A 24,353-nucleotide genomic window follows, 5' to 3' on the forward strand; every position below is an offset into this window, starting at 1 on the left:
AGGGGGCGTGTTTGGGGTGATGGGGGTCCTTAATAATGGAGCTGCCTTTCTGAGACGTTGCTCCTTGAAGATGTCTTGGATACTACGGAGGCTAGTACTAATTTTGCAACTTTCTGTAGCTTCTTTCAGTCCTGTGCAGTTGCCCCCCACCCCCATACCAGACAGTGATGCAGCCTGTCTGCAGAAGTTTTCGAGGGTTTTCAGTGACAAACCAAATCTCCTGAAACTCCGAATGACAACCTGTATAGCCACTGTCTTGCCCTCTTTAGGAAGAAAGGATTCTGAGTTTAGCAGATGTGATAGAAGGACTAAAATATCTGTGACAGTGGTGATGTTGAACAACCAAACTCATTAATACAGTGATGGGGGTTGTAAGTGGCAGATCTCCACAGAAAAACAAATACTACTCTTTCTATTCTCCCCTTATTCTTATGCTTTCCCTGGCAGTTTAGCATTCAAAGTATATTTAGTTACTGGTCCTCAAATTTCCACACTCAAATTTCAGGTCCCGGTTCACGCCTATTTTAATCTGTGAAGTTTGTTTCCCAATTTTATACTTGGCCGGGCAGTCAGTAACTGATCTCACATAGCAGTGAACATTCCGAAACATTCTCCAAAGAATTACCATCTTACCGACCTGTATTCTGACCAATCACAGGCTGAGGAGTACACAACAAAATCACATCTTGAAATATAAGAAAATAATATAGAATATAACATGTGTTTCCTGTGTTTGGGCCATGAAACCTATGGACAATACCTCACTTTTTGCTGTCTTTGTTGCACTACTTTTTTAAAATATATATTTCAGAATTCAGAATTAGGTTTAATCAGGTTTAATATCGCCAGTATATGCCATTATTGTAACTTATTGTAATTCTTACGTTCTGCTCTGTACTTCTGCCCCAAAGCAAATTTCACAACATAGCCACTTTTTTGGGTACAGGCATGGAGCCCAGTGTGGTCTTCTGTTGCTCTACCCCTTCCACTTCAAGGTACAACGCGTCGTGTGTTCAGAGATGCTCTTCTGCACACCACTGTTGTAACATGTGGTTATTTGAGTTACTGTCATCTTCCTGTCAGCCTGAACCAGACTGGCCATTCTCCTCTGACCTCTCTCAGAACTGTCACTCACTGAATGTTGTTTTTTTCCCCACACCATTCTCTGTAAACTCTGAAGACTGTTGTGTGTGAAAATCCCCGGAGATCAGCAGTTTCTGAGATACTCAAACCACCCCATCTGGCACCAACAATCATTCCACGGTCAAAGTCACTTAGATCACATTCCTTCCCCATTCTGATGTTTGGTCGGAACAACAACCGAACCTCTTGATTGTGTCTGAATGCATTGAGTTGCTGCCACATGACTGGCTGATTATATAACAATCTGATGTACAAGTGTATCTAATAAAATGCCCATTGAGTGGATGTCCGTGGTAATAAACCTAGTTCTGATTCTGACACTGAGCAAGACAGTTTGGGGCAATGTTCAAGACAAAGATTAGATTAGTTTTATTTGTCACATGTACATTAAAACGTTGAAACGTAGACTGATGTGCATCATTTGAGTCAACGACCAACACAGTCTGTGGACATGCTGGCGGCAGCCTGCAAGTATTGCCGCTCTTCCCACGCCAACATACTAACCATGGTATGTCTTTGGAATCTGAGAGGAAACCCACACTGTCATGGGGAGAATGTACAAACTCCTTGCAGACAGTGGCAAGAACTGAACCCCTATCACTGGCGTTGTAAAGCATTGCACTAACTGCTATGCCACCAAGCCGTCAGACACTGCATTATCTTTCCACTTACTACAATTAAAAAATACAGCAATTTGTTGTAGTCTGATGGCAGTATCACACACAATTACATTCTTTAATTTCAATAGCTCCTTTAAGTTGTCTTCTGCTTCATTTTGTACATGTGCATCAAACCACAACGTGCTTGGCCGTAGTGTACAAACATATTGAGGTTTTGAAACGCTCCCTTTTCCTCTGACGTAGCAGAGAAGATAGAACAGCACAGCCCATGATGTTGTGTCGACCTTTTAACCTACTCTAAGGTCAATCTAAACCTTCCCTCCTACATAGCCCTCCATCTTCCTATCACCTATATGCTATCTAAGAGTCTCTGAAATGTCCGGAGTGTATCTGCCCCCTCCATCACCCCTGGCAGGGTGTTCCATGCACCCACCACTCTGTGTGTAAAATACCAACTACCTCTGACTCCCCCTACACTTTAAAATTATGCCTTCTTGTATTTGACCTTTTGGCCCTGGGAACAAGTCTCTGGCTGTCCACTCGATCTGTCTTCTGCCATCTTGTACAACTCCCTGAAGTCACTTCTCATTCTCCTCTTCTCCTCGCAGAAAACCTTTAGCTTGCCCAACCTATCCACGTAAGACATGCTCCCAAAGAGGGTCAGGACAAAGGTTGCATATTCCTCTCCACAGATGCTGCCTGACCTGCTGAGACCTGCTGAGTTCCTCCGGCTTTGTGTGTGTGTGTGTGTGTGTGTGTGTGTGTGTGTGTGTGCGCGTGTTGTCAGAAATCAGCTGTGGAGCCCCGACATCACGGCATGTGGCCAGGAGCAATGAGTCAGTGTTTCTGCTGCACTTCCCAAACGCAGTTGGCTGAGCCAGCTCAATCCTGATCGGCATTAGAGACCAGCTGGCAATCGGGACTCAGGCAGCAGACCATAAACATGCTCCAGCCCCAGAGAGTGAACGCAAGAGTACGGGACGTCAACTGTATTGCATTCTGGTTCAGTGGTGTCCCAACGGCAACCATGTACCCGCCGTCAGCTACACCAAGGAATTGACCGTGAACTTCAGAAAGGGGAAATCAGAAGAGCGCATTCCAGTCCATATTGAGGGGTCAGCAGTGGAAAGAGTGAGCAGCTTCAAGTTCAGGGATGTCAGTAGATCTGTGCTGGGCCCAACACATTGATGCAATTATGAAGAGTTTACACCAGCGGCTATACTTCAATAGGAGATTGAGGTGATTTGGTCTGTTACCAAAGACTCTGGCAGATTTCCACAGATGTACTGTGGAGAGCTTTCTAACTGGTTGTATCGCACTCTGGTACAGAGACTCGAATACACAGGGTCAGAAAGAGGCTCCACAAGGTTGTAGACTCAGTTGGCCAAATCACGGGCCCAACCCTCCCAACCATCGATGACATCTTCAGAATGAGCATCATTTTGAGCACCCTCACCACCCAGGACACGCTCTCTTCTCATTACTACCATCAGGGGCGAGGTTCAGGAGCCTGAAGACCCACCATCACCATTTCAGGAACAGCCTCTTCCCATCCGCCATCAGATTTCTGAACGGACAATGAACCTCACTCTTTCTCTTTTCTACTATTTATCTATTTTTTGAGTATTTGCTTATTGTAAAATATAGTAAAGTTTTATGTCCTGCACTGGTCAGCTGCCACAAAATAACAAACTTTATGGCACAGGTCAGTGACAATAAACCTGATTCTGATTCATAAACAAACAGTAAGGTATAGTGAAACCCTATCATAGTTAAAATACTTTTCTTGGGAAAGTTGCTTAAGAAATGACTTTTGCTGGACTAATGAGCAAAGTTCACACTCTTAAACATGCACCCTGAGCTTTGATCCCCTGTGTCCATTCTGTCTCAACTATTAAACACCAGATACGCAAATGAAACTGTGGGCAGTGCAGATGAGGTCGAAGCAGCCTTCGAGCTTTGATCCCTCAGTCCTTCCTGATCACAGGAAAGCTGTAACCCACCTCGTGGCTGGCGCGGTCGCAGTACTAGAGTATTGCACGATGACCCCTGCGTGGTTCAAAGGTGCTGAGAGAACACATTCCAAATGCCAAGAAACAGGAGAAGGCTTGCAAGCTCTTATCTCTGAGCCAGAGAAGGAGAAACCCGTCGACTCCCCTGCTACTTAATTCCATCTGATTTCAACTTTGCGAGGCCCGCTGACCTTCTGGGTATTTTCAGCATTTTCTGCTCTGACAGGGGCAACTTGAAAGTTCAAAAATGAAGTGAAAATGCCTCAACTGAAGGACATTTTCAACAAAAGCTGTCCAAACTCAACAAATATTTCTGTAGAACTAACGGCTCTTACGTTTCACATATCCGGCATTCACACCTCACTTGCCCATAAGTTCGAATTTGATTTGACCTGTGCTGCTCATTCCTCCCCTGGACTCCTCAGAAAGTTAAACACAAAGCATTCAGCAGGTCAGACAACATCGGCGGACAGGAGTAGACAGCCAAGGCTTCAGGCTGAGACTCTTGGCCAGGCCTGGCCCAAAATGTTGACTTATTCCCTTCTGTAGATGCTACCTGACCTGCTGAGTTCCTTCAGCATTTTGTGGGTGTTGCATCTGCAGAATCTTATGATATGATATTATTTATTTTTAAATTTATTTATTGAGATGCAGCGCAGCATAGACCCTCAAGCCACTCTGCCCAGCATTCCCCCAGTTTAATCCTAGCCTAATCACGGGACAATTCACTTACCAACCGGAACGTCTTTGGACTGTGGGAGGAAACTGTAGCGACTGGAGGAAACCGACACGGTCACGGGGAGAACATACAAAACTCCTTACAGGCAGCAGCGGGAATTGAACCCGCGTCGCTGGTATTGTAAAGTGTTGTGATAACCACTGCGCTACCATGCTGCCCACTTGTACTTGTAACAAGGTATGGTCATGAAACAGTGAAATGTGTTGTCTTTACATCAACGATCAACATGGTCCAAGATGTGCTAGGGATACGCATCCAATGCCAAGCAGCATGCACCTAACTTACTATCCCTAACTTGTACATCTTTGGAAACTGAAGGAAACCCGCGTGGTCTTTGGGAGAACGTACAAACTCCTTACAAACAGCAGCAGGAATCGAACCTTGATCTTACAACTGGCTCTGTAAAGTGTTACACTAAATGCTGCATACTTATACATGTCACAAAGTAACAAAGTAACACTTGTGACCAAGTTCCACCCTTTCCCTAATTTGCTGAATGATCCTTCAGCATTTCGTGTCTAGGTTTGAGAACGAGGAACTCTAATTAGACTCTGAAACTTTAAAAAAATATCTAAATGCTTTCATTCTGAGGCAACAACTGCAAACAGTTTAGTCGATTTGAAGCAAAGATTAATTAATCCACACCATCGTTTGATTTTATCAAATTGCAGGTGAGAGAGAGTGGAATTTAATCTTTAAGGACCGTGGGCAGTATTTAAGATCCAGAATAAGATTTGATTGTAACCAGGATAATTTCCCCAGCAGGAGCTGGGCACTGTACTCTGCGTGGAATTTGCTTTTATCTGTGAGAAACATTTGATCTTATCTCAGAAGGTGGTGAGGGCCTCAGCACTGGGGGCCCACAAGCTCAGAAAAAACGTACCTGGTGCCTGCCAACAGAAGGATCTTGGCATTTTCAAGGCCTTTCGTCAACAGCTCTTTGACAACCTCTTGTATTATCAGTGCTCCCATGAAAGCATAATCACCTTCAACAAAGAACAAGGAGAGAAATTTGAGAGAAGACAGAATGGTGCTTAGAGAAAAATCATTTCATTGTTTAGGATGGCGAAATGGAGCGAGGAGCAGACCCTTCGGCGCGTCGTGTCTATAGAGACCATCCATTTACACTTACTCGACACTGAACCATCATATTCCAATTTCATTTCCATCAACTCTCGCCAGAAGCTATGCCTCGCCCACATATTAGGTACAAGTTACAGCGGCCAATTTACCTACCAACCCTCGCGTTCTTGGAACATAGAACACAGAAGCTGTTGTGTATTTAATATTTCGGCAATAAGAAACAGGAGCAGGATTAGGCCATTTGGCCCATTGAGTCTGCTCTGCCATTCCATCGTGGCTGATTTATTATCACTCTCAATCCCATTCCCCTGCCTTCACCCCGTAACTTCTGGTGCCCTTCCTGATCAAAAACGTATCAATTTCCACTTTAAGTGTATCTAGTGACAGTCGTCCAAGGCAACAAATGTCACAGATTCCCCACCCTCTGGCAGAAACAATTCCTCCTCTAAGATATCTGAGTAATATTGTAAATATATTGTTTGTTAAGCGTTCTTTGTTGTTTACATAATTCATTACGGATTACATGTAAAAGTATGTGAATGGCATACGTCATCATGCCACTACGTCATGTGAGCACGCTTCGCTAAAGTAAAAACAAAAGTAGACTCGAGCTATCCCCGGCTCTACCGTGTTTTTCCTTTGACTAATCTCTGGAGTTACAAAACAGAACAGAACAGTATAATACAGGACAGGCCATTCAGCCCGCAATGTTGTACCAATGTTGATGCCAACTTATACTAAATGTACTCTTCTTGTACATCATCCATATGTCTCCATTGTCCTCACATATGTGTCTAACTAAAAGCTTCTTAAACCCCACTAAATTGTCTGCTTCCGCTACTATCCCTGGTAAAACCTTACCGATCTCTTTGTAAAGAACTTACCCCTCACATTGCCTTAAACTTCCCCTCGCTAACTTTAAAAGTATATCTTCTAGTATTCTAGCATATCTTCTGAGAGCGGTAAGCGTAAAGGAGTTGGGGGCTTGCTGTTCTGGTTAACAACGGATGGTGCAATCCTGGTCATATTACAATCGAAGAACGTGTTTGTAGACCAGATATTGAACTTTTTGCTGTTGGATTCCGGCCATATTCCACTGAGATACAACACTGGGCGTCAAAGGAAGGTCGTTCCTGCCTGTGGCCATCAAACTTTACAACTCCTCCCGTGGAGGGTCAGACACCCTGAGCCAATAGGCTGGTCCTGGACTTATTTCCATCTGGCATAGTTTGCATATTGTTGTTTGATTGTTTGTGGTTTTTGTATTGCTATATTTATGCTCCATTCTTGGTTGGTGTGGCTGTAACGAAACCCAATTTCACTCGGGATCAGTAAAGTATATCTATCTATTTATTTAACCTTTCTATCCTTAAAAGATCCTGGCTACCCAGCCTACTTGGGCCTCTGATCATTTTAAACCTGACGGGAAACCCACGTGGTCACGGGAAGAGCATGCAAATTTCTCAAAGGCAGCACTGGAGGTCACGATTGCTATATTTATACTCTATTCTTGGTTGGGGCAACTGGAACAAAAAAATTTCCCTCGGGATCAATAAAGTATGACTATGACTATGACTAGGATCAAGCACGGGTTCCTGGCACAGTGTTGCCACCGCTCTATCAGCCGGCCACTCTGGGAACCGTCGCCTAACGCTGGGCCTGTAGGTCCACTGGGAAAGTCAAAGGCCCAGTATCTGCAGGCCCACGGGTCTGCCGGAGGCCCCGAGCTGGGGTTAGTGGACCCTGTGCAGGGGAGGTTGTCTTCCCCTGTCCTTTCCAGCTTGAGGAAGGGTCTCGGTGCGAAACATTGACTGCTTATTCATTTTCATGGACGCTGCCTGTCCTGCTGTGTTCCTCCAGCATTGTGTGTGTACTGCACTGGATTTCCAGCATCTACAGAATCTTACGCTACGATATTAATTACTTTTAAATTTATTTACTGAGTGTTACTTCTTTTTGTTGTCGTTGCTTGTACGAACTGCGAACATGATGTTGACACTTCTGGGGGCAGCCCGCAATGCGTGGCAGTGCTTGGGGGCTGCTCCCAGAACATCGCCAGGCTGTGTTAGCCTGTTCATCCAAACGACATATTTCACTCTACGTTTCGATGTTCGGACGACAGGTAAATGAAACTGAGTTTGAACCAAATGTCGAAGTGGGGATTGCTACAGAGAAGGATCTGTGCCACATGCGTCAAGAGCCAGGCGCAATGCTCACATGCACGGGAAATTCTGATAAGCACCAAGGGGTAGTAAACAGGACAGGAATCGCTGACTACATGTACACAACACCCTCTGGAACACAGGACTGGTGACTTGCTGCAGCTAATTATACAGTTGAAAGGTTCTGGTGGAAGAAAGGAGAAAAGACTATTTACAACTGTTAGTGCGAGAATGGGAAGAGAGGTTAGGCGTTGGTCACTGAGTCATTACTTTGCCACAGGGAGTTGTTCAGACAGAGGCTTCTTAAAGGATTGCACACTGAGTGGCCACTTCATTAGTTACATCCTGAACCTAACTGAGTCACAGAGTCACAGAACACCACAAGCACAGAAACCAGAGTCTTCGGCCCATCTGGTCCATGCCAAACTACTAATCTGCCTCGTCCCACGGACCTGCACCCGGACTGTAGCCCTCCGTACCCAGCTCATCCACATTTCTCCTAAATGTTGAAATCAAACCCGTACCCACCAGTTCTGCTGGCAGCCCGTTCCACACTCTCACCACCCTCTGAGTGAGAAAGTTCCCCCTCATGTTCCCCTTAAACATTTCACCTTTCACCCTTAACCCATGACCTCTAATTCCAGTCTCACTCAAACTCAGTGGAAAGAGCTTGCTTGCATTTACACTTTCTACACCCCTCATAATTCTGTATACCTCTATTAAATCTCTCCTCATTCTGTGCTCTAGGGAATAAAGCCCTAACCTACTGAATTTTTCCCTGTAACTCAGGTTCTCGACATCCGAGCGACATCCTTGTAAGTTTTCTCTGTACTCGTTCAATCTTATTTACATCTTTCTTGTAAGTAGGTGCACACAATACACCAAATTAGGCCTCAGCAATGTCTTATACAAATTCAACATAACATCCCATCTCCTGTACTTTTGATTTATGAATGAAAGCCAATTTGCCGACAGCCTTCTTTACAGCCCTATCCACCTGTGAGGTCAAGTTCAATGAGTTATAGATCTGTGCTCCTCAGTGCATAACCTTCGTTGGTCCTTCTGACATGCAAAACCTGGCACTGGTCTACATTAGATTCCATCTGCCATTTCTCAGCCTGTTTTTCCAGCTGATGCAGATCCCACTGAAAGCAATGGTAGCCTTTTCACTTTCTACTACGCCCCCAGTTTTGGTGTCATCCGCAAATTTGCTGATCCAGTTCACCACATTATCATCCAGATCATTGATACAGACGACAAACAACAACAGTCTCAGCACTGATCCCTGCAGCACACCTCCAGTTGCAGGCCTCAAGTCAGAGGGGCAACCACCTAGAACCGCTCTCTGGCTTCTCCTGTGAAGTCCATGTCTAATCCAATTCACTACCTCATCTTGAATGCCGAGCAACTGAATCTACTTAGCCAGCTTCCCTTGCAGGACCTTGTCAAACCCCTTACTGAAGTCCATATCGACAACATCCACTGCCTTGCTTTCATCAGCTTTCCTGGTAACTTGCTCAAAAATCTCTGATTGGTTAGACAAGGTCTACTACACTCAAGGCAACGTGAGTCCTGACGAAGGGTCTCGGCCCGAAACGTCGACTGTACCTCTTCCTAGAGATGCTGCCTGGCCTGCTGCATTCACCAGCAACTTTTATGTGTGTTGCTTGAAATTCCAACATCTGCAGATTTCCTTGTGTTGACTATCCCTAATCAGTTCCTGTCTATCCAGATATTCATTTATTTGGTCCCACAGAACACTTCCCAATAACTTACCCACTGCTGATGTCAGGCTCACTGGTCTATAGGCTCCTCTTACACAACGGAACAGTAGCAATCCTCCAATCCACTGGCACCTCGCCCACAGTTAAGGATGTTTTAAATATCGTAACTGGGGCCCCTGCAGTTTCTGCACGGGCCTCCCACAGTGTCCCAAGAAACACCTTGGCAGGCGCTGGGGATTTATCCACCCTAATTTGCCTTAAGAGAGCAAACAACTCCTCTTTTAGATTACAACTTCTCTTTTAGATACAGTCCAGAACCTCACTGCTGCTTTGCCTCACTTCTATAGACTTGGAGTCCATCTCCTGAGTAAGTACAGATACAAAAAATCCATTTAAGATCTCCCCAGATCTTTCGGCTAGATGACCACATTGATCTTCCAGAGAACCAATTTTGTCCCTTGCTGTTCTTTTGCTCTTAATATACGTGTAAAAGCCCATAGGATTCTCCTTCACCTCGTCTGCTAGGTCAACCTCATTCCTTCTTCTAGCCCTCCTGACTTCCTTTTTAAGTGTTCTCTTGCATTTCTTATACTTCTCAAGTACCTCATCTGCTCCTTCCTGCCTAAACCTGCTTTGCACCTTCTTCCTTTTGAGAGCCTCAGTATCTCTCAAAAACCAAGGTTCCCAAACCGTTATTCTAGCCTTTTATTCTGACAGAAATGTACAAACTCAGTACTCTCAAAAGTTCATATTTGAAGGCCTCCCACTTACCAAGTGCACCTTCGCCAGAAAATCACCTGATCCAATCCACACTTGCCAGATCCTTTCTGATACCATCAAAAGTGGCGTTTCTCCAATTTAGAATCTCGAAAAGAGAACCAGACCTTACCTCATCCATAATTATCTTGAAAATAATGACACCTGATCACTAGATGGGAAGTGTTCCCCTTCACAAACTTGCCCTGTCTCATTCCCTACTAGCAAATCAAGTATCGCACACTCTCTCGTTGGAACATTGACCTACTTCTACATACTGATTAACAAGGTGTCCCTGAACATATTTGACAAGCTCTTTCCAATCTTGTCCTTTTACAGTCTGGGAGTCACAGTGAATATGTTGCAAGTTAAAATCACCAGCTATCACAACCTTCTGTTTCTTGCTACAGCCTATGAACTCTGCTCCTTTAAATTCCATGGACTGTTGGGTGGTCTATAATATAATCCCATTAACATTATCATCCTCTTCTCCTTCCTCAATTCCACCCATATAGCCTCAATAGACAAGGTCTCAAGTCTGTCCTGTCTGAGCCCTGCTGGGACATTTTCCCTGACAGCGGAACCCTGGAGCATTGAGCTGCTAGTCCTGCCTCACCGGTAGCTACAGTGTCAAAATTCCATGTGCTGATCCAGCATAGCCTAATCTCATCTGCCATTCCTCCAATACTCCCTGCCCTGAAACCTACACAATGTTAGCCCCACCATGCTCGACCTTATGAGTCCTGACGTTTTTTATGTAGGCTGAACAACGTCTTTCCTCCAAACCACTTCACTATCTGCTCCTGCACCCATGCTGAGCTCCTCAATTTCATCAACTTTGCCTCCAACTTCCATCCTGCCCTCAAATTTACCTGATCTATTTCCGACACCTCCCCTCCCCTTTCTCGATCTCTCTGCCTCTATCTCTGGAGACAGTTTTTTTTCCACCGATATCTTTTATAAACCCACTGATGCTTGCAGCTACCTGGACTATACCTCTTCTCACCCCGTCACTTGTAAAATTGCCACCCCCTTTCTCTCAATTCCTCTGTCTCCACTGCATCTGCTCTCAGGATGAGGTTTTTCATTCCAGAACTAATGAGATGTCCTCCTTCTTCGAAGAAAGGGGCCTTCCTTCCTCCACCATCAACGCTGCCTCTCCTGCATCTTTTCCATTTCACGCACGTCTGCCCTCGCCCCATCCACCCACCACCCCACCAGTTGGCATGAACACTGATTTCTCGAGCTTCCAGTAACTGCCCCACCCCCACACCATTCCTCATTCCCACTTTCCTCTCTCACCTTCTCTCCTTTCTGCCTATCACCTCCCCCGGTGCTCCTCCCATCTCTCCCACGGCCTTCTGTCCTCTCCTATCAGATTCCCCCTTCTCCAGCCCTTTATCTCTTTCACCAATCGACTTCCCAGCTCTTCACTTCACCCCTCCCTTTCTCCCAGTTTCACCTCTCACCCACTACCTCGTACCTCCTCCTCCCTTCGCCCACCTCCTTACTCTGACTTCTCGTCCCTCATTTCCAGTCTTGGCCCAAAACGTCGACCGTTTGCTCTTTTCCATGGATGCTGTCTGGCCTGCTGAGCTCCTCCCGCATTTTGTTTGTACCCCTATCTGGCTCCCATCCATCCACAACTCTAGTTTAAACCCCCCCTGTGCAGCACTAGCAAACCTTTCCGTTAGGATACTAGTACACCTCCAGTTCAGATGCAAACCGCCCCTTCTGTACGGGCCCCACCTTCCCTGGAAGGCAGCCCCATGATCCAAACATCTTACGCCCTCCCTCCTGCACCAATTCCTTAGCCACGTGTTGAACCGTATGATCTTCCTCTTTCTAGCCTCACTCGTGCGTGAGGCTAGTAATCCTCCCACTCCGTTGTCGTTCTTGCTCCGCGCAAACGTCACCACAAACCTTGACCCTACACACGCTGTCACAAGCTGAACAGCGATCAAGGGTTGAAACCCTAACTACAGAGCCCTCTGCGTAAATGCAAGGTCCTCGCCTTTCCTGGGGGTGATCAGCTGACTGAACTCAGATCAGACACTGACCCTCCGAGGTCCTGCAACACAACACCATTCCTGACAGTGTGTTAACCCAATAAGTCATTTGAACACCGCCGATTACGCCATTCAAAGATGAGTTCTGCTTAAAACAGAGAAGAGCTTACCTTTCTCAGACTTCTGGGATGCTCCACTCCAGACGTCACTTGAACAGTAAGGAATGAAGCTGAAATGGAAAACAGAAACCCAATTCACAGACGCGCTCAACACAATCAAGTGGAGATGATCCACCAAGTCAATGTAGGGGATTACAAGTTGCTTACGTGTGGAACATACCTTCATGCCTCTGCTATTTATATTCACGGTTGCATCACGGCTGGAATGGGAAAACCAATGCCCAAGAATGGGAAAAATTGCAAAAAATAGCGGATACAGCCCAGGCCATCGCAGGAAAAGCCCTCGCCACCACTGAGCACATCTACAAGGCGCACTGCCACAAGAAAGCAGTGTCCATCAATAAGGACCACCACCATCCAGGACATGCCATCTTCTCACCGCTACCATGGGAAGGAGGTTCAGAAACCTCAGGTCCTACACCACCAGGTTGAGGAACAGTTGTCAAAATCCATCAGACTCCTGAACCAGTATAACCAGCATCTCCTCAACCACTGATCAACTCTGAACTGATTCCACAGACTGTGGTCTCTCTTTCAAGGACCTTACAACTTCTGTTCTCTGCATTATTTATTGGTACGATGTTTGTTCAGTTTATTTTTCAATCTTTAATTGTGTATAGTATTTTATTGATTCCATTGTATTTCATTGCTTTAATGTGAAAACCTGCAAGAAAATCAGTTCTAGGGTACGTGGTGGCATAAATGAACTCTGATAATAAATTTACCTTGAATTTTGAACTTTATTGATCCACTAGCTAAATCACTCACTATGGCATCGGGGTTCATGGGATCTTGCTGTGTGCAATTCTGCACTTCTAATTCTGAAGTTGCAGCAGTGACTGAACTTCACAAGAGCTCCGCTGACTGTGAAATGCTCTGGGATGGCCCCGGGGCGAGGAAAGGTATAAACAGAAGTCTTTCCTTCTGTAATAACCCAGGGAGCCTGTCTCAGATTTCAGCTGTAGTCACGACGAGCCAATAAAAAACAGACCTCGGGCACTTCAGCAGAGGTCGGGAATAAAAGCCCAGTGGGACTTTCACCCTGGTAATCGCGTTCTTAAGCCTCTCCAAGTCACCAAAGCAAGAGTGAGCGAGGTCAAGGAGCCTGTCAAGGAGCCTCCTGCCCCGCACACGCTAAGTGGTGAAGACAGAGGCTGAAAAATTACTTTGAAATCAGAGAAACTGACGCGTTTATAGTTCCCAGCATCTGCCTGCTCTATTTATACACTCCGTGTGGCTTCCAACAGCAGTTGGAATCACTTCAGCTCCTGTGCTTGGTGTCCGCTCTACCTTCCTACAGATGACCCTGTCACATCACCACAAGCAAAAACACAAGCTGGAAAATACTCCCAGTGTCAAACAGCCTCTGTGGTGAGTTCGGAATTCAACTTGATAAACTGGGATGCATTTACACCCACACGTCCTGCCTGAGCATTGTAAGACATTGTAAAGTGTCTCCTGTGCACACGTGTACTTGTACCTATGACAACAATCTCTACTTTGACTTCCAGCATTATTTCAAATTTATTGAAGAAGAAAGCCCTTAACTCCGGGTGGAGTCATTGGGACGCCGTCATGATGGCGTTTCTTTTAGCAGGCTTTCTTATTTTTACGAGGCTGAGTTGCTAGCTTGACGCTCAACCCAGCACGGATGGAAAGCGTGCAAGGGAGCCGGCTGGATTCGAACTCGGGAGCCTTCGCTCCGAAGTCCGGTGCTGATGCCACTACATCACCAGCTGGCTATTTCAAATTTATAGCACCCAGTATTTCATTTACTTTGAAATACAATTATTATGACATTCTCTGGCCATGTTGTAACTTATTTCCATTGTAAGAAGTCAAATGTTAGGCCTCAATGTGAATGCAAGCAAATTTATAGAAAGCCCAGGCAAGAGTTGTGTTAACATTTCTTATTGATACAACTGCTATTGGGTTTGTTTCTGTAGCTCAATTCAATTTAATAGAATCTTTATTAGGCGTTTTTCTTAATTCTTACCCATTCCCTCAACTGGTCTCATCCTATCTGATATTCTACCCAGGAATGAAAGGGTTAATGTACAGTACTGTGAAGAAGTCTTAGGCACATATACAGTATAAAGCTGGGGAGCCTAAGACTTTTGCACAGTACTGTATTTGTTAACGTGGAGCGGAGAGGGAGTTTGCAAATTTGACAGGAGCAAAGGATGTTGGGAATGATGAGGGTGGAGCATTGCGGGAGGGGTGTCGGACATGCGCCAGAGAATTAGCGGCAGGGATGGGGGGGCTGGGGGGCGGTGCAGACACACCCAGCCCTAATAAGACACCGGCCAAGGACACTTGATTCCAAACAATTGGTTTCTTGATCATTACAGAATGTCTCTCTGGTGCTTCCTGCCCCCTCCCCTCTCCCCAACCATGATTCCCCTCTCCCTGCCCTCTTCCCACTTTCAATCAATAGAGACCCATTATCAGAATCAGGCTTATCATCACTCATATAACCATATAGCCATATAACAATTACAGCACGGAAACAGGCCATCTCAGTCCTTCTAGTCCGTGCCGAACTTTATGTTGAGCGTGCTGGGGTTTTTCTCTTTGGATAAAAGGAAGGTGCGAGGAGATTTGATAAAGGAATACAAGATGATAAGACGCATAGATCTAACAGATAGGCAGAGTCCTTATCCCAGGCCAGAAACGGCTAATATGAAAGGGCATAATTTTATGGTGATTGGAACAAAGAATAGGGTGGAAATCAGAGGTAGAGCATGGAACATATTGCCAGGGTGGTGGTAAAGGCATACATGTCATGAAATTTGTTTTTGGGCAATACATGAAGTTACTGCAGTACTCTAGCTATATACATGTGCCTAAGATCTTAGCACAGCACTGTACCTAAAATTAACTTTTATTTATTTTACTTTCTAGAATTAGAACAGGGTAACTCAATCTTCCTGCCCAATGAACCCGCACCACCCAGGTGACCAACTGACCCACCAACCTGTACATCTTTGGAACGTGGGAGGAAACCAAAGAAACCAGATGAATCCCATGCGATCATGGGGAGAACGTACAAACTCCTTACAGGCAGTGGTGGGAATTGAGCTCAAGTTGCTAGATCTGTAATAGCATTACGCTAACTGCTACGATAATGTACCGCCCCAAATTTATATTCCCTCTTTCCCTGTTCTGATGAAGGATCCCCCAATGCCAAGTGCACTATCTGTTTCTCTTTCCACAGATGCTGCCTGACTTGCTGAGAGCTTCTAGCACTTTTAATTTCATTTCAGCTTCCCAACGTCTGCAGGATTTTGTTTTTTATTTACAGCGCCTTTATGTTACTATGTACATGGTGCCAACCTTCCTTTTCTACTGCAGTCCCGTATAATAGAGTTGACAAAACTTACACTATGTTAGCATTCCACCAGTAAGGGTTCTCCTCGGGCTGTGCAGATAACATTCCAGTTCCTATTAAAAGAAAATCCCAAGAGGTCATGTCCATGTCTCTGACTTTGCCAATATAACACACTTTGTTGCGAGTCAGTATTACAAATCATCACAAACATTACAAAGCTATAATGCATTTTGGGTGAGTTGGGATGAATTCAGCAGGTCAGGTAGCATCTATGGAGGGGAATAAACAGTTGACATTTCAGGCAGACATGCTCCATTAGGACTGGAATAAACCATAGGACCATCAGATATGCGAGCGGAGTTAGGCCATTCAGCCCATTGAGTCTGTTCCACCATTCGATCATGGCTGATTTATTATCCTTCTCAACCTCACTCTCCTGTACCTTCATCTTTTGGTGCCCTTACCAAACAAGAATCTCCACTTTAAACATACCCAACCTCCACAGCCGGCTTCTTCCTCCCTCCTCTACAGTCCTGATGAAGGCTCTTGGCCCTAAAGGTCACCTGTTTATCCCCCTTCACAGAAGCTGCCTGACTTGCTGGATTCCTCCAGCATTTTTTCCTGTGCTGCCGAAGATTTCCAGTGTCTACAGAACCTCTTGTCTTTATGCACAGTGCATGAGGAATTTCCAATCACTAATCAAAGCAACTGGAAAAACAGGCCGGGAATCTGAGCATTCTCATCTTGGGATATAATGTGTTGAATGCTGAGTTTAAATTACAAGTCATGACACCCACGCAGAGACCGTTTTCTGCCTGAGTTATTTGTTGTAACAGATCATATAGTGTATAACAAATTACTTATGCAAACCTGTATTAAATCATGCAACTCTTACATTACAACTGATGTTCGGATGACAACAGTAAACACAGAACACAGAACATAAAAATCTACAGCACGTTACAGGTCCTTTGTCCCACAATGTTGCGCCGACCATGTAGAAACTGCCCAGAATTTCCCTAGTGCATAGCCCTCTATCTTTCTAAGCTCCATGTACCTATCTAAGAGGCTCTTAAAAGACCCTATTGTATCCATTTCCACCACCGCTACCAGCAGTGCACTCCACACACCCACCAGTCTATGTGAAAAACTTACCCCTGACATCCCCTCAGTACCTAGTTCCAAGCACCTTAAAACTATGTCCCCTCGTGTTAGCCATTTAAGCCTGGGAAAAAGCCTCTGGCTATCCACACGATCAATCCCTCTCATCATCTTATACACCTCTATCAGGTACTATCTATCTTATAATCCTTATTGATCTTGGAGCTACACAGACAGGGAACGCATGAGAGAAGAGAATAGGAAAGCAAGAGATCTTATCGACATAAATAAAATGAGAAGGGACCCTGGTTACACGTTATGTCTGATTTTGTATGATTCTCAATGAGTTGTGTTATGGCTGCATTGACAGCTTGTTAAGGAACCAAATCAAAATCAGAATCAGGTTTATTATCACCAACATATGTCATGGAGTTTGTTATTTTGTGGGAGCAATACTGTACAATGCATGAAAAATTACTGTAAGTTATGGAAATAACTTGGAAAAGGTGCAGTTCATGCAGCTGAATGTTGGGTTGGGTTGTTCTCTGATCTTGGCAATTTACTTGCAAACATCTCCTCACATCGTGACAAAACATTTGCAAAGCCAAGTTAATTGCAAAGCTTGGAGAACAACTCAACCCAGCCACTATAAGTCATGACAAGAAAACTACACAAAATTAAATAATACCAAAATGGAACAAAATAATACAGTAGTGTTTCATGGGTTCATAGACCATTCAGAAATCCAAAGCAGGTGCCCCATCCAATAATAAATACTTTTACCTATTTCATTAGGATTTATTAATTTGATTTATTAATCAATTATGGTATAATTTATGCATAATTTGTATTCTAACCTACATGCCTGTGATGCTTTGGGAAGCAATTATTTCATTGTACCAGTACCTCGCTGTACTTGGACACGTGACAATAATCTTTGGTGTTAACTACACCATATACATCTCTACCACCACCCACTCTCAGCTTCTGCAGGGATCGCTCGCTCCGTGATTCCCTTGTCCATTCGTCCCTCCCCACTAACCTCCCGGCTGGCATTCCCCCCGCAAGCAGAGGAAGTGCGGCACCTGCCCATTCACCTCCTCCCTCACCTCCGTTCGGGGACCCAACGGCCCTTCCAGGTGAGGCAACACTTCACCTGTGAGTCTGCCGGGGTTGTCCACTCCCGATGCAGCCTCCTCTACATCGGTGAGATCGACGTAGGTTGGGGGAACCGCTTTGTCGAGCACCTTCGCTCCCCCCGCAAGAAGCAGGATTTCCCGGTGGCCAACCATTTTAATTCTAATCCTCATTCTCATTCCGACATATCAGTCTGCAGCCTACTCTACTGCCATAATGAGGGCACTCTCAGGTTGGTGCAGCAATGCCTCATTCCTCCAACTTGATGGCATGAACATTGATTTCTCCAGCCTGGTAATTTATCCCCCTCCCCTTCCTCTTCTATTCCCTATTCTGGACCCCCTCTTACCTCTTTCCTTCTCCTCACCTGCCTATCATCTTCCCCTGGTGCCCCTCCTATTTCCCCTTCTCCCATGGTCCACTCTCCTCTCCTATCAGAATCCATCTTCTTCAGCCCTTTACCTTTTCCACCTATCACCTCCCAGCTTCTTAATTCATCCACCCTCCCCCACCACCTGGCTTCACCTATCACTTTCTAGCCTGTGCTCCTTCTCCTCCCCCCCACCTTCTTATTCCAGCTTCTTCCCCCTCCCTTTCCAGTCCTGATGGAGGGCCTCGACCCAAAATATTGACTGTTTACTCCTCTCCACAGATGCTGCCTGACCTCTTGAATTCCCCCAGCATTTTGTCTATGCTGCTCTGGATTTCCAGCATTGGCAGAATCTGGTGTTTATAATCTGATTACCTGAGGCATTTAATAACATTTCAGGAATAGCACCATCATCTCTGCCATCAGATTTCTGAACAGCCAATGAGCCCACGAACCTCGCTGTATCTCCATCCCTCTTTCGCATTATTTATTTATTTATTTAGCTGTAATATGTAGTAATTTTTTATGCTTTCCACAAAACTGCAAATTTCACAACATATGTCAGTGGTAACAATCTTGATTCTGAAGAGATTTTTGTATCAAAAGTCCACGAAAGCTATTATGGAGGGACCTTGTGCAGCCGGATCCCAGACATCCTATCGGATCGCCAGCAGGTGAGGTGAGGATGGGCACCCTCACCTCTGCCCCTCTGACCCTCAACACAGGAGCCCACCCACTGCCATGTTCTGACCCCGTCCCTCTACTCCCTATACAGCCATGATCGTGTTGCCACACACAGCTGCGATCTGCTGATCAAATTCGCACATGACTCGACATCGATCGGCCTTATTTCCAACAACGATGAGATAGCCTACAGGGGAGAAGTCAGCGCCCTGACACAGTGGTGCCAAGAAAACAACCTCTCCCTCAAAGTTGAAAAAACGAAGGAAATGATCATGGATTACAGGAGTAACAGACAGGCTAGCCCCTATTGACATCCATGGGACTGGAGTTGAAGGGGTGGGTAGTTTCAAGTTCCTTGGCATACACATCACCGAGGATCTCACCTGGACCCTACATACCGGGTGTGAGGTGATAAAAGCACAGCAGTGCCTCTTTCACCTCAGATGGCTGAAGAAGTTCAGCATGAGTCCCCAAATCCTCAGGACTTTCTACAGGGACACTGTCGAGAGCATCCTGACTGGCTGTGTCATCGCCTGGTACACGAACTGTCCTACCCTCAAATGCAGGGCACGGCAGAGAGTGGTGCGGACAGCCCAGCGCACCTGTGGGTGTGAACTTTCCTCCACTCAGGACATTTACAGCAGCAGGTGCGTAAAAAGGGCCCAGAGGGTCATCAGGGACTCCAGCCACCCCAACCACAAACTGTTTCAGCTGCTACCATCTACCGCAGCATCTTTCACCAGACAATCAGATTTTTCTGACTGTATATTGTATCTGTCTGTACATACATGTATACAACCTTAGCGTTTCAGACATCCCACCCTGCAAAAACTCATTTCAGGGAGGTAGCACCATCAATTTGCGGGAGACTCCCGGAACTCCTGGGAGAGGTTGGATGTCTGCAATAGAGCAGCTGGCCAGCTAGTTTAAATAACGTTAGCTATGCTAATGAATTAATGACACCTGTTAATCTCACCTCAACATGTTTTTACAGTCTTAACCCACCATGGGCAATAGAAAAGTCACTGTTGCAAACAGTGCAGCGAGCAACACTGTCATTATTTTTGACCCCTATTAGGCTTTTATAATCTAGTCCTCATGAAATGAATGCTACTAATGCATTTGCCTTCCTCCCCACCGACTCGACCTGCAAATTAACCTTTAGGGAATCCTGCACAAGTACTCCCAGGTCCCTATGCACCTTTGATTCCTGAATTCTCTCCCCATTTAGAAAATAGTCTACACCTGTATTTCTTCTATCAAAATGCATGACCATTCATTTCCCCATTCTGCTCTTTGATGTCTTGCACCATCAAATCTTCTACCTCTTCTGTCCACCTTCTCCCAGATCTTCCCTTTCATTCTTTATTCCCGCCCAAACATTCCATCTTCTCCTTGCCTCTGACCTTGCTGAAAATAACCTCTCTGATTGAGAAAATATAAATCAACTCCAGCTGCTGTCCTGGCAAAGGGCTTCCTCCTGTGGAAGGAGAAAAGTTTCAGGTTCTCCATCCTCGGATGCTGCCTGACCTGCCAAGCCTTTGCAGCTTTCCCGGAATCTACAGGTTTCCGGCAGCGGCAGGATTTTTTTGGAGTCACCGACGGACACACACCTGTTCTACTGCGAGGCCAGTTGGTGGAACTCATCAGCCAATGCATGGTATCGTATCGGTTGTCACAGTTCTCCTTGCTGAAACAGTACCAGCCCCCTGGGAGAATAGAAAAAGGTACAGTCAATATAAGACCATAAGACATAGGAGCAGAATAAGGCCATTCAGCCCATCGAGTCTGCTCTGCCATTCTATCATGGCTGATTTATTATCCCTCTCAATCCCATTCTCCCCGCAATACTCTTTGACAGCCTTACTAATCAAGAAACTACCAACATCCACTTGAAATACACCCAATGACTTGGCCTCCACAGTCCTCTGTGGCAATGAACCCCATAGATTCAGGTTAAAGAAATTCCTCCTCATCTCTGTTCTGAAAGGAATATCCTTCTATTCTGAGGCTGGGCCCTCAGGTCCTAGACCCCCCTCCCCCACATGATATAAAAACGAAAGGAAATGTAAGAGGGAAGGGATAGATTGATTTTCGAGTAGGTTATAAAGCCACCACAACACCACGGGCCAAAGGCCCTGTAAAATGCCAAAACGTTCTACGTCCTTTGTCCTATCATCCGCACATCCACTCTATCTGGGCCTTTCGATATTCTATAGATTACAATGAGATCCCTTTCATTCCTCTAAACTCCAATGAGTATGGGCCCAGAGCTATCAAGCACTCTGTAAACATTAACCCTTTCATTCCTGCGGTCACTTGTAAACCTACTCACAAGACTCCAAACGTGGTGTGAACAATGCCTTATAAAGCATTGGCATTATAATATGGACCGGCTATGCCTGGAGATTAACATCGGCATAAATAACATGATATGTACAAATAGGACAAGTCGTCATGAAGTTACAAAGATATGCAGCCTGGAAAGGGCTCTTTGGCCCATTGAGTCTGTGCCGACCATCAGCCGCTCATTTACACCAACCCTACAGTGATCCCATTTCTTTTTCTCATCAGCTCCCTGCAGGTCTACTGCTGAGGTGCAAACCCGAGGTGCTTTACAGCAGCCAATTTACCCGGACCTGTGGAGGAGGAGGGGTTCCACCACAAATAATGCAACATGGAGTCCAAGGCAGAACACTGTCCACATATAACAAGCAGAACAGACCGGTGTTGTTTAAGTTGCTTTTAATATTGTAAACCTTGGGATTATTTTATTCTGACATCACTTACATAATTGGACTTGTTGGAATACTGACCAAGAATCAGTAAGCTTTTGGACTACCGGCCTCCAATCAATCAGCCACCATGCCATCCAATGGGATCTCACAAAACATAGAATGGGTGGGGATGGATTCCATTTCTTCATCGAGATAAGGATGGCTGTGTCAAGTGGAGGTGTGTGTGCAACCCACCAGGAAGGGACCCTCATGCTGTGGGTTTATCTTAAAAAGTGATTCCTCCATTTTTTCCCTATGAGATCCAGCTCCACTGTGGGATCTTGAGGTCTCTAGATCAACAGATGTTTGTCCATAGATCCCTCTGAGTAACTGTGCAAGTTGATGGGCTGGTTAAGAAGGTGTGTTGGCCCTCATTAGTCAGGGGATTGAGTTCAAGACTCATGAGGTAATGTTGCAGCTCTATAAAACCCTGGTTAGATCACACTTGGAATATTGTGTTCAGGTCTGGTCACCTCATTATAGGAAGGACGTAGGTGCAGAGGAGATTCACCAGGATGCCGCCTGGATTAGAGATCATGTCTTATGAAGATAGGTTGAGTGAGCTAGGGATTTCCTCTTTGGAGTGGAGGAGGATGAAAGATGACATGATTAATGCCGAGCTAATTTGACTAAAGATACCTAGACCCTTCGCCTGCTCATTGTCCAGATCCTTCCATTTTCTGTTGTACGTAGATAGCTAGAACCTGTGTATTAATAATACTCAGACACCTGTTTGTATTTAATGGTATTTAAGGCACAGGTTGATCGATTCTTGATTGGTCAGGGCATGAAGAGATATGAGGAGAAGGTAGGAAATTGGATGTTGCGTCGTAGCTGTCTAGATACACAAGCCAGGGCAGTACAATATGGAGAGCAAGCTGTTGTCCATGCAGCAAGCTCCCTCTCTCCAAGTATCTGATGAACCCAAAGGAATGGCAGAGACCGATACAGTTTGGCACCAGCAGCATCGCAGGAGTTGCCTGTCAGCATCGACCCCCAACATAGGACTGCCTCAGAGACTCCAGCTCCAGATTTTTCCCTCGGGGTTCACTCCCGAAACCTTCCCCATGAGTGGGTAGAGCCGCAAAGCAGCAGAGGGTTTGAGATCAGAGTTTTCCTTCTCATGTATGAACTGCCAACCACGGCTGACCAAACCCATCCGCCAGAAGCCACTGGTTTTAAGGCGCCAGTCGCCTGCCTTTGCCCCTTCTCCTGTCAGTAGAAACAGTTCCGCAGGGCTTGGTAGCTAAGCCACACGTGAAGGCCAGGAGCTGGACTGGGTTCTCACAGGCTGTTTGAGGTGCACACCATTGGGAGCATTTAATAGGTCGTGGGAGCTTGTCCCCACTAAAACCCCCTCCCTGGCTATGACAACCTACAACAACCACATGCATTCCTGCAGCACTTTAATCATAATATAATACCCCATTCTAGATCAAGGGCTGCAGTCAGACTGGATTGGACACCAAGGTTTTGAAAGGAGGTCAGGGTGCGCTGCTTGCATCGAGTCGGGCAGTGCATGAAGACGTTGAAGGAAATGATTTTGGAAGGTAGAGCAATAACAGCTGAAGGCACAGCGGTCAATAATATAAGTAAAAATAAAAATGAAAACAGGCTTTTCCTTGATGGTGGCACAGCAGCAGAGTAGTTAGCACAATGCTTTAACAGGGCCACTGACCAGGGTTCAATTTCCACCACTGTCTAAGTAATCCCCATGACTGCATCGTTTCCTCACACATTCCAAAAATGTAGGGGTTGGTAGGTCAATTAGTCATATGGGTCTAATTGGACAACATGGGCTCCTTGTGGCGTCAGGGCTAACACCCTTCATCAGGATGATGATGTCCAAAACTTCGACTGCTTATTCTCCTGCATAGATGCTGCACGACCTGCCGAGTTCCTCCAGCATTTTGAGTGCCACCTCAAGTTTCCAGCATCTGCAGAATCTCGTAGTTTATCGCTTGAACCCATGATTTATACTTGCGACTCTGTTAATGAGTTGTCCGCCCTGTCGGGCACCACCTGCCCCATCTGCAAAAGGATCTGCGTTCCCCCCACACTGAATTAAACAGCTACCTCAGAGTCCGCCAATCCATCCAGAGTGGAAGTAAGTTGCTCTTGATCTGCAGGACAGCGGCATGTTAGCGTGGTGGTTAGCACGATGCTTTACAGCGCCAGGGGTTCAATTCCCTCCGCTGTCTGTAAAGAGTTTGTCCCCCCCTTGACTGCATGTGTTCCCTCTGGGTGTCCTGGTTTCCTCCCACATTCCAAAGACATATGGGTTAACGTTAATAGGTTGTGGACATGCTATGTTGGCACTGGAAGCGTGGTGACACTTGTGTGCGATGCCCCCAGTACATTCTCGGACTGCGTTGGTCATTGATGCAATTGACACGTTTCATTGTATGTCTCAGTGTTTCAATGTACATGTGACAAATAACGCCAATCTTTAGTCTTTATTAACAGGAAGTGCTATAAAGGGCACGGTGACCTTCTCTACATCTATATCTTATAGAAACTTTTCCA

General features: G+C 45.6%; 1 protein-coding gene across 1 annotated transcript in view; it reads right to left on the minus strand.

Moving 5' to 3' along the window:
- Positions 1–24,353, minus strand: part of notum1a (notum, palmitoleoyl-protein carboxylesterase a) — a 76,926-nt gene that overhangs the window by 46,545 nt on the left and 6,028 nt on the right. Inside the window, exons 3-6 of the mRNA XM_063030819.1 lie at positions 20,664–20,759; positions 15,811–15,871; positions 12,419–12,477; positions 5,398–5,500 (exon numbers count right to left, since the gene is read on the minus strand). Coding sequence (XP_062886889.1) covers positions 5,398–5,500; positions 12,419–12,477; positions 15,811–15,871; positions 20,664–20,759 — 319 coding nt within the window. The remainder of the gene's footprint in view (positions 1–5,397; positions 5,501–12,418; positions 12,478–15,810; positions 15,872–20,663; positions 20,760–24,353) is intronic.

Source organism: Mobula hypostoma, chromosome 22 (assembly GCF_963921235.1).
Source record: "Mobula hypostoma chromosome 22, sMobHyp1.1, whole genome shotgun sequence".
In the NCBI taxonomy this organism is placed as follows: domain Eukaryota; kingdom Metazoa; phylum Chordata; class Chondrichthyes; order Myliobatiformes; family Myliobatidae; genus Mobula; species Mobula hypostoma.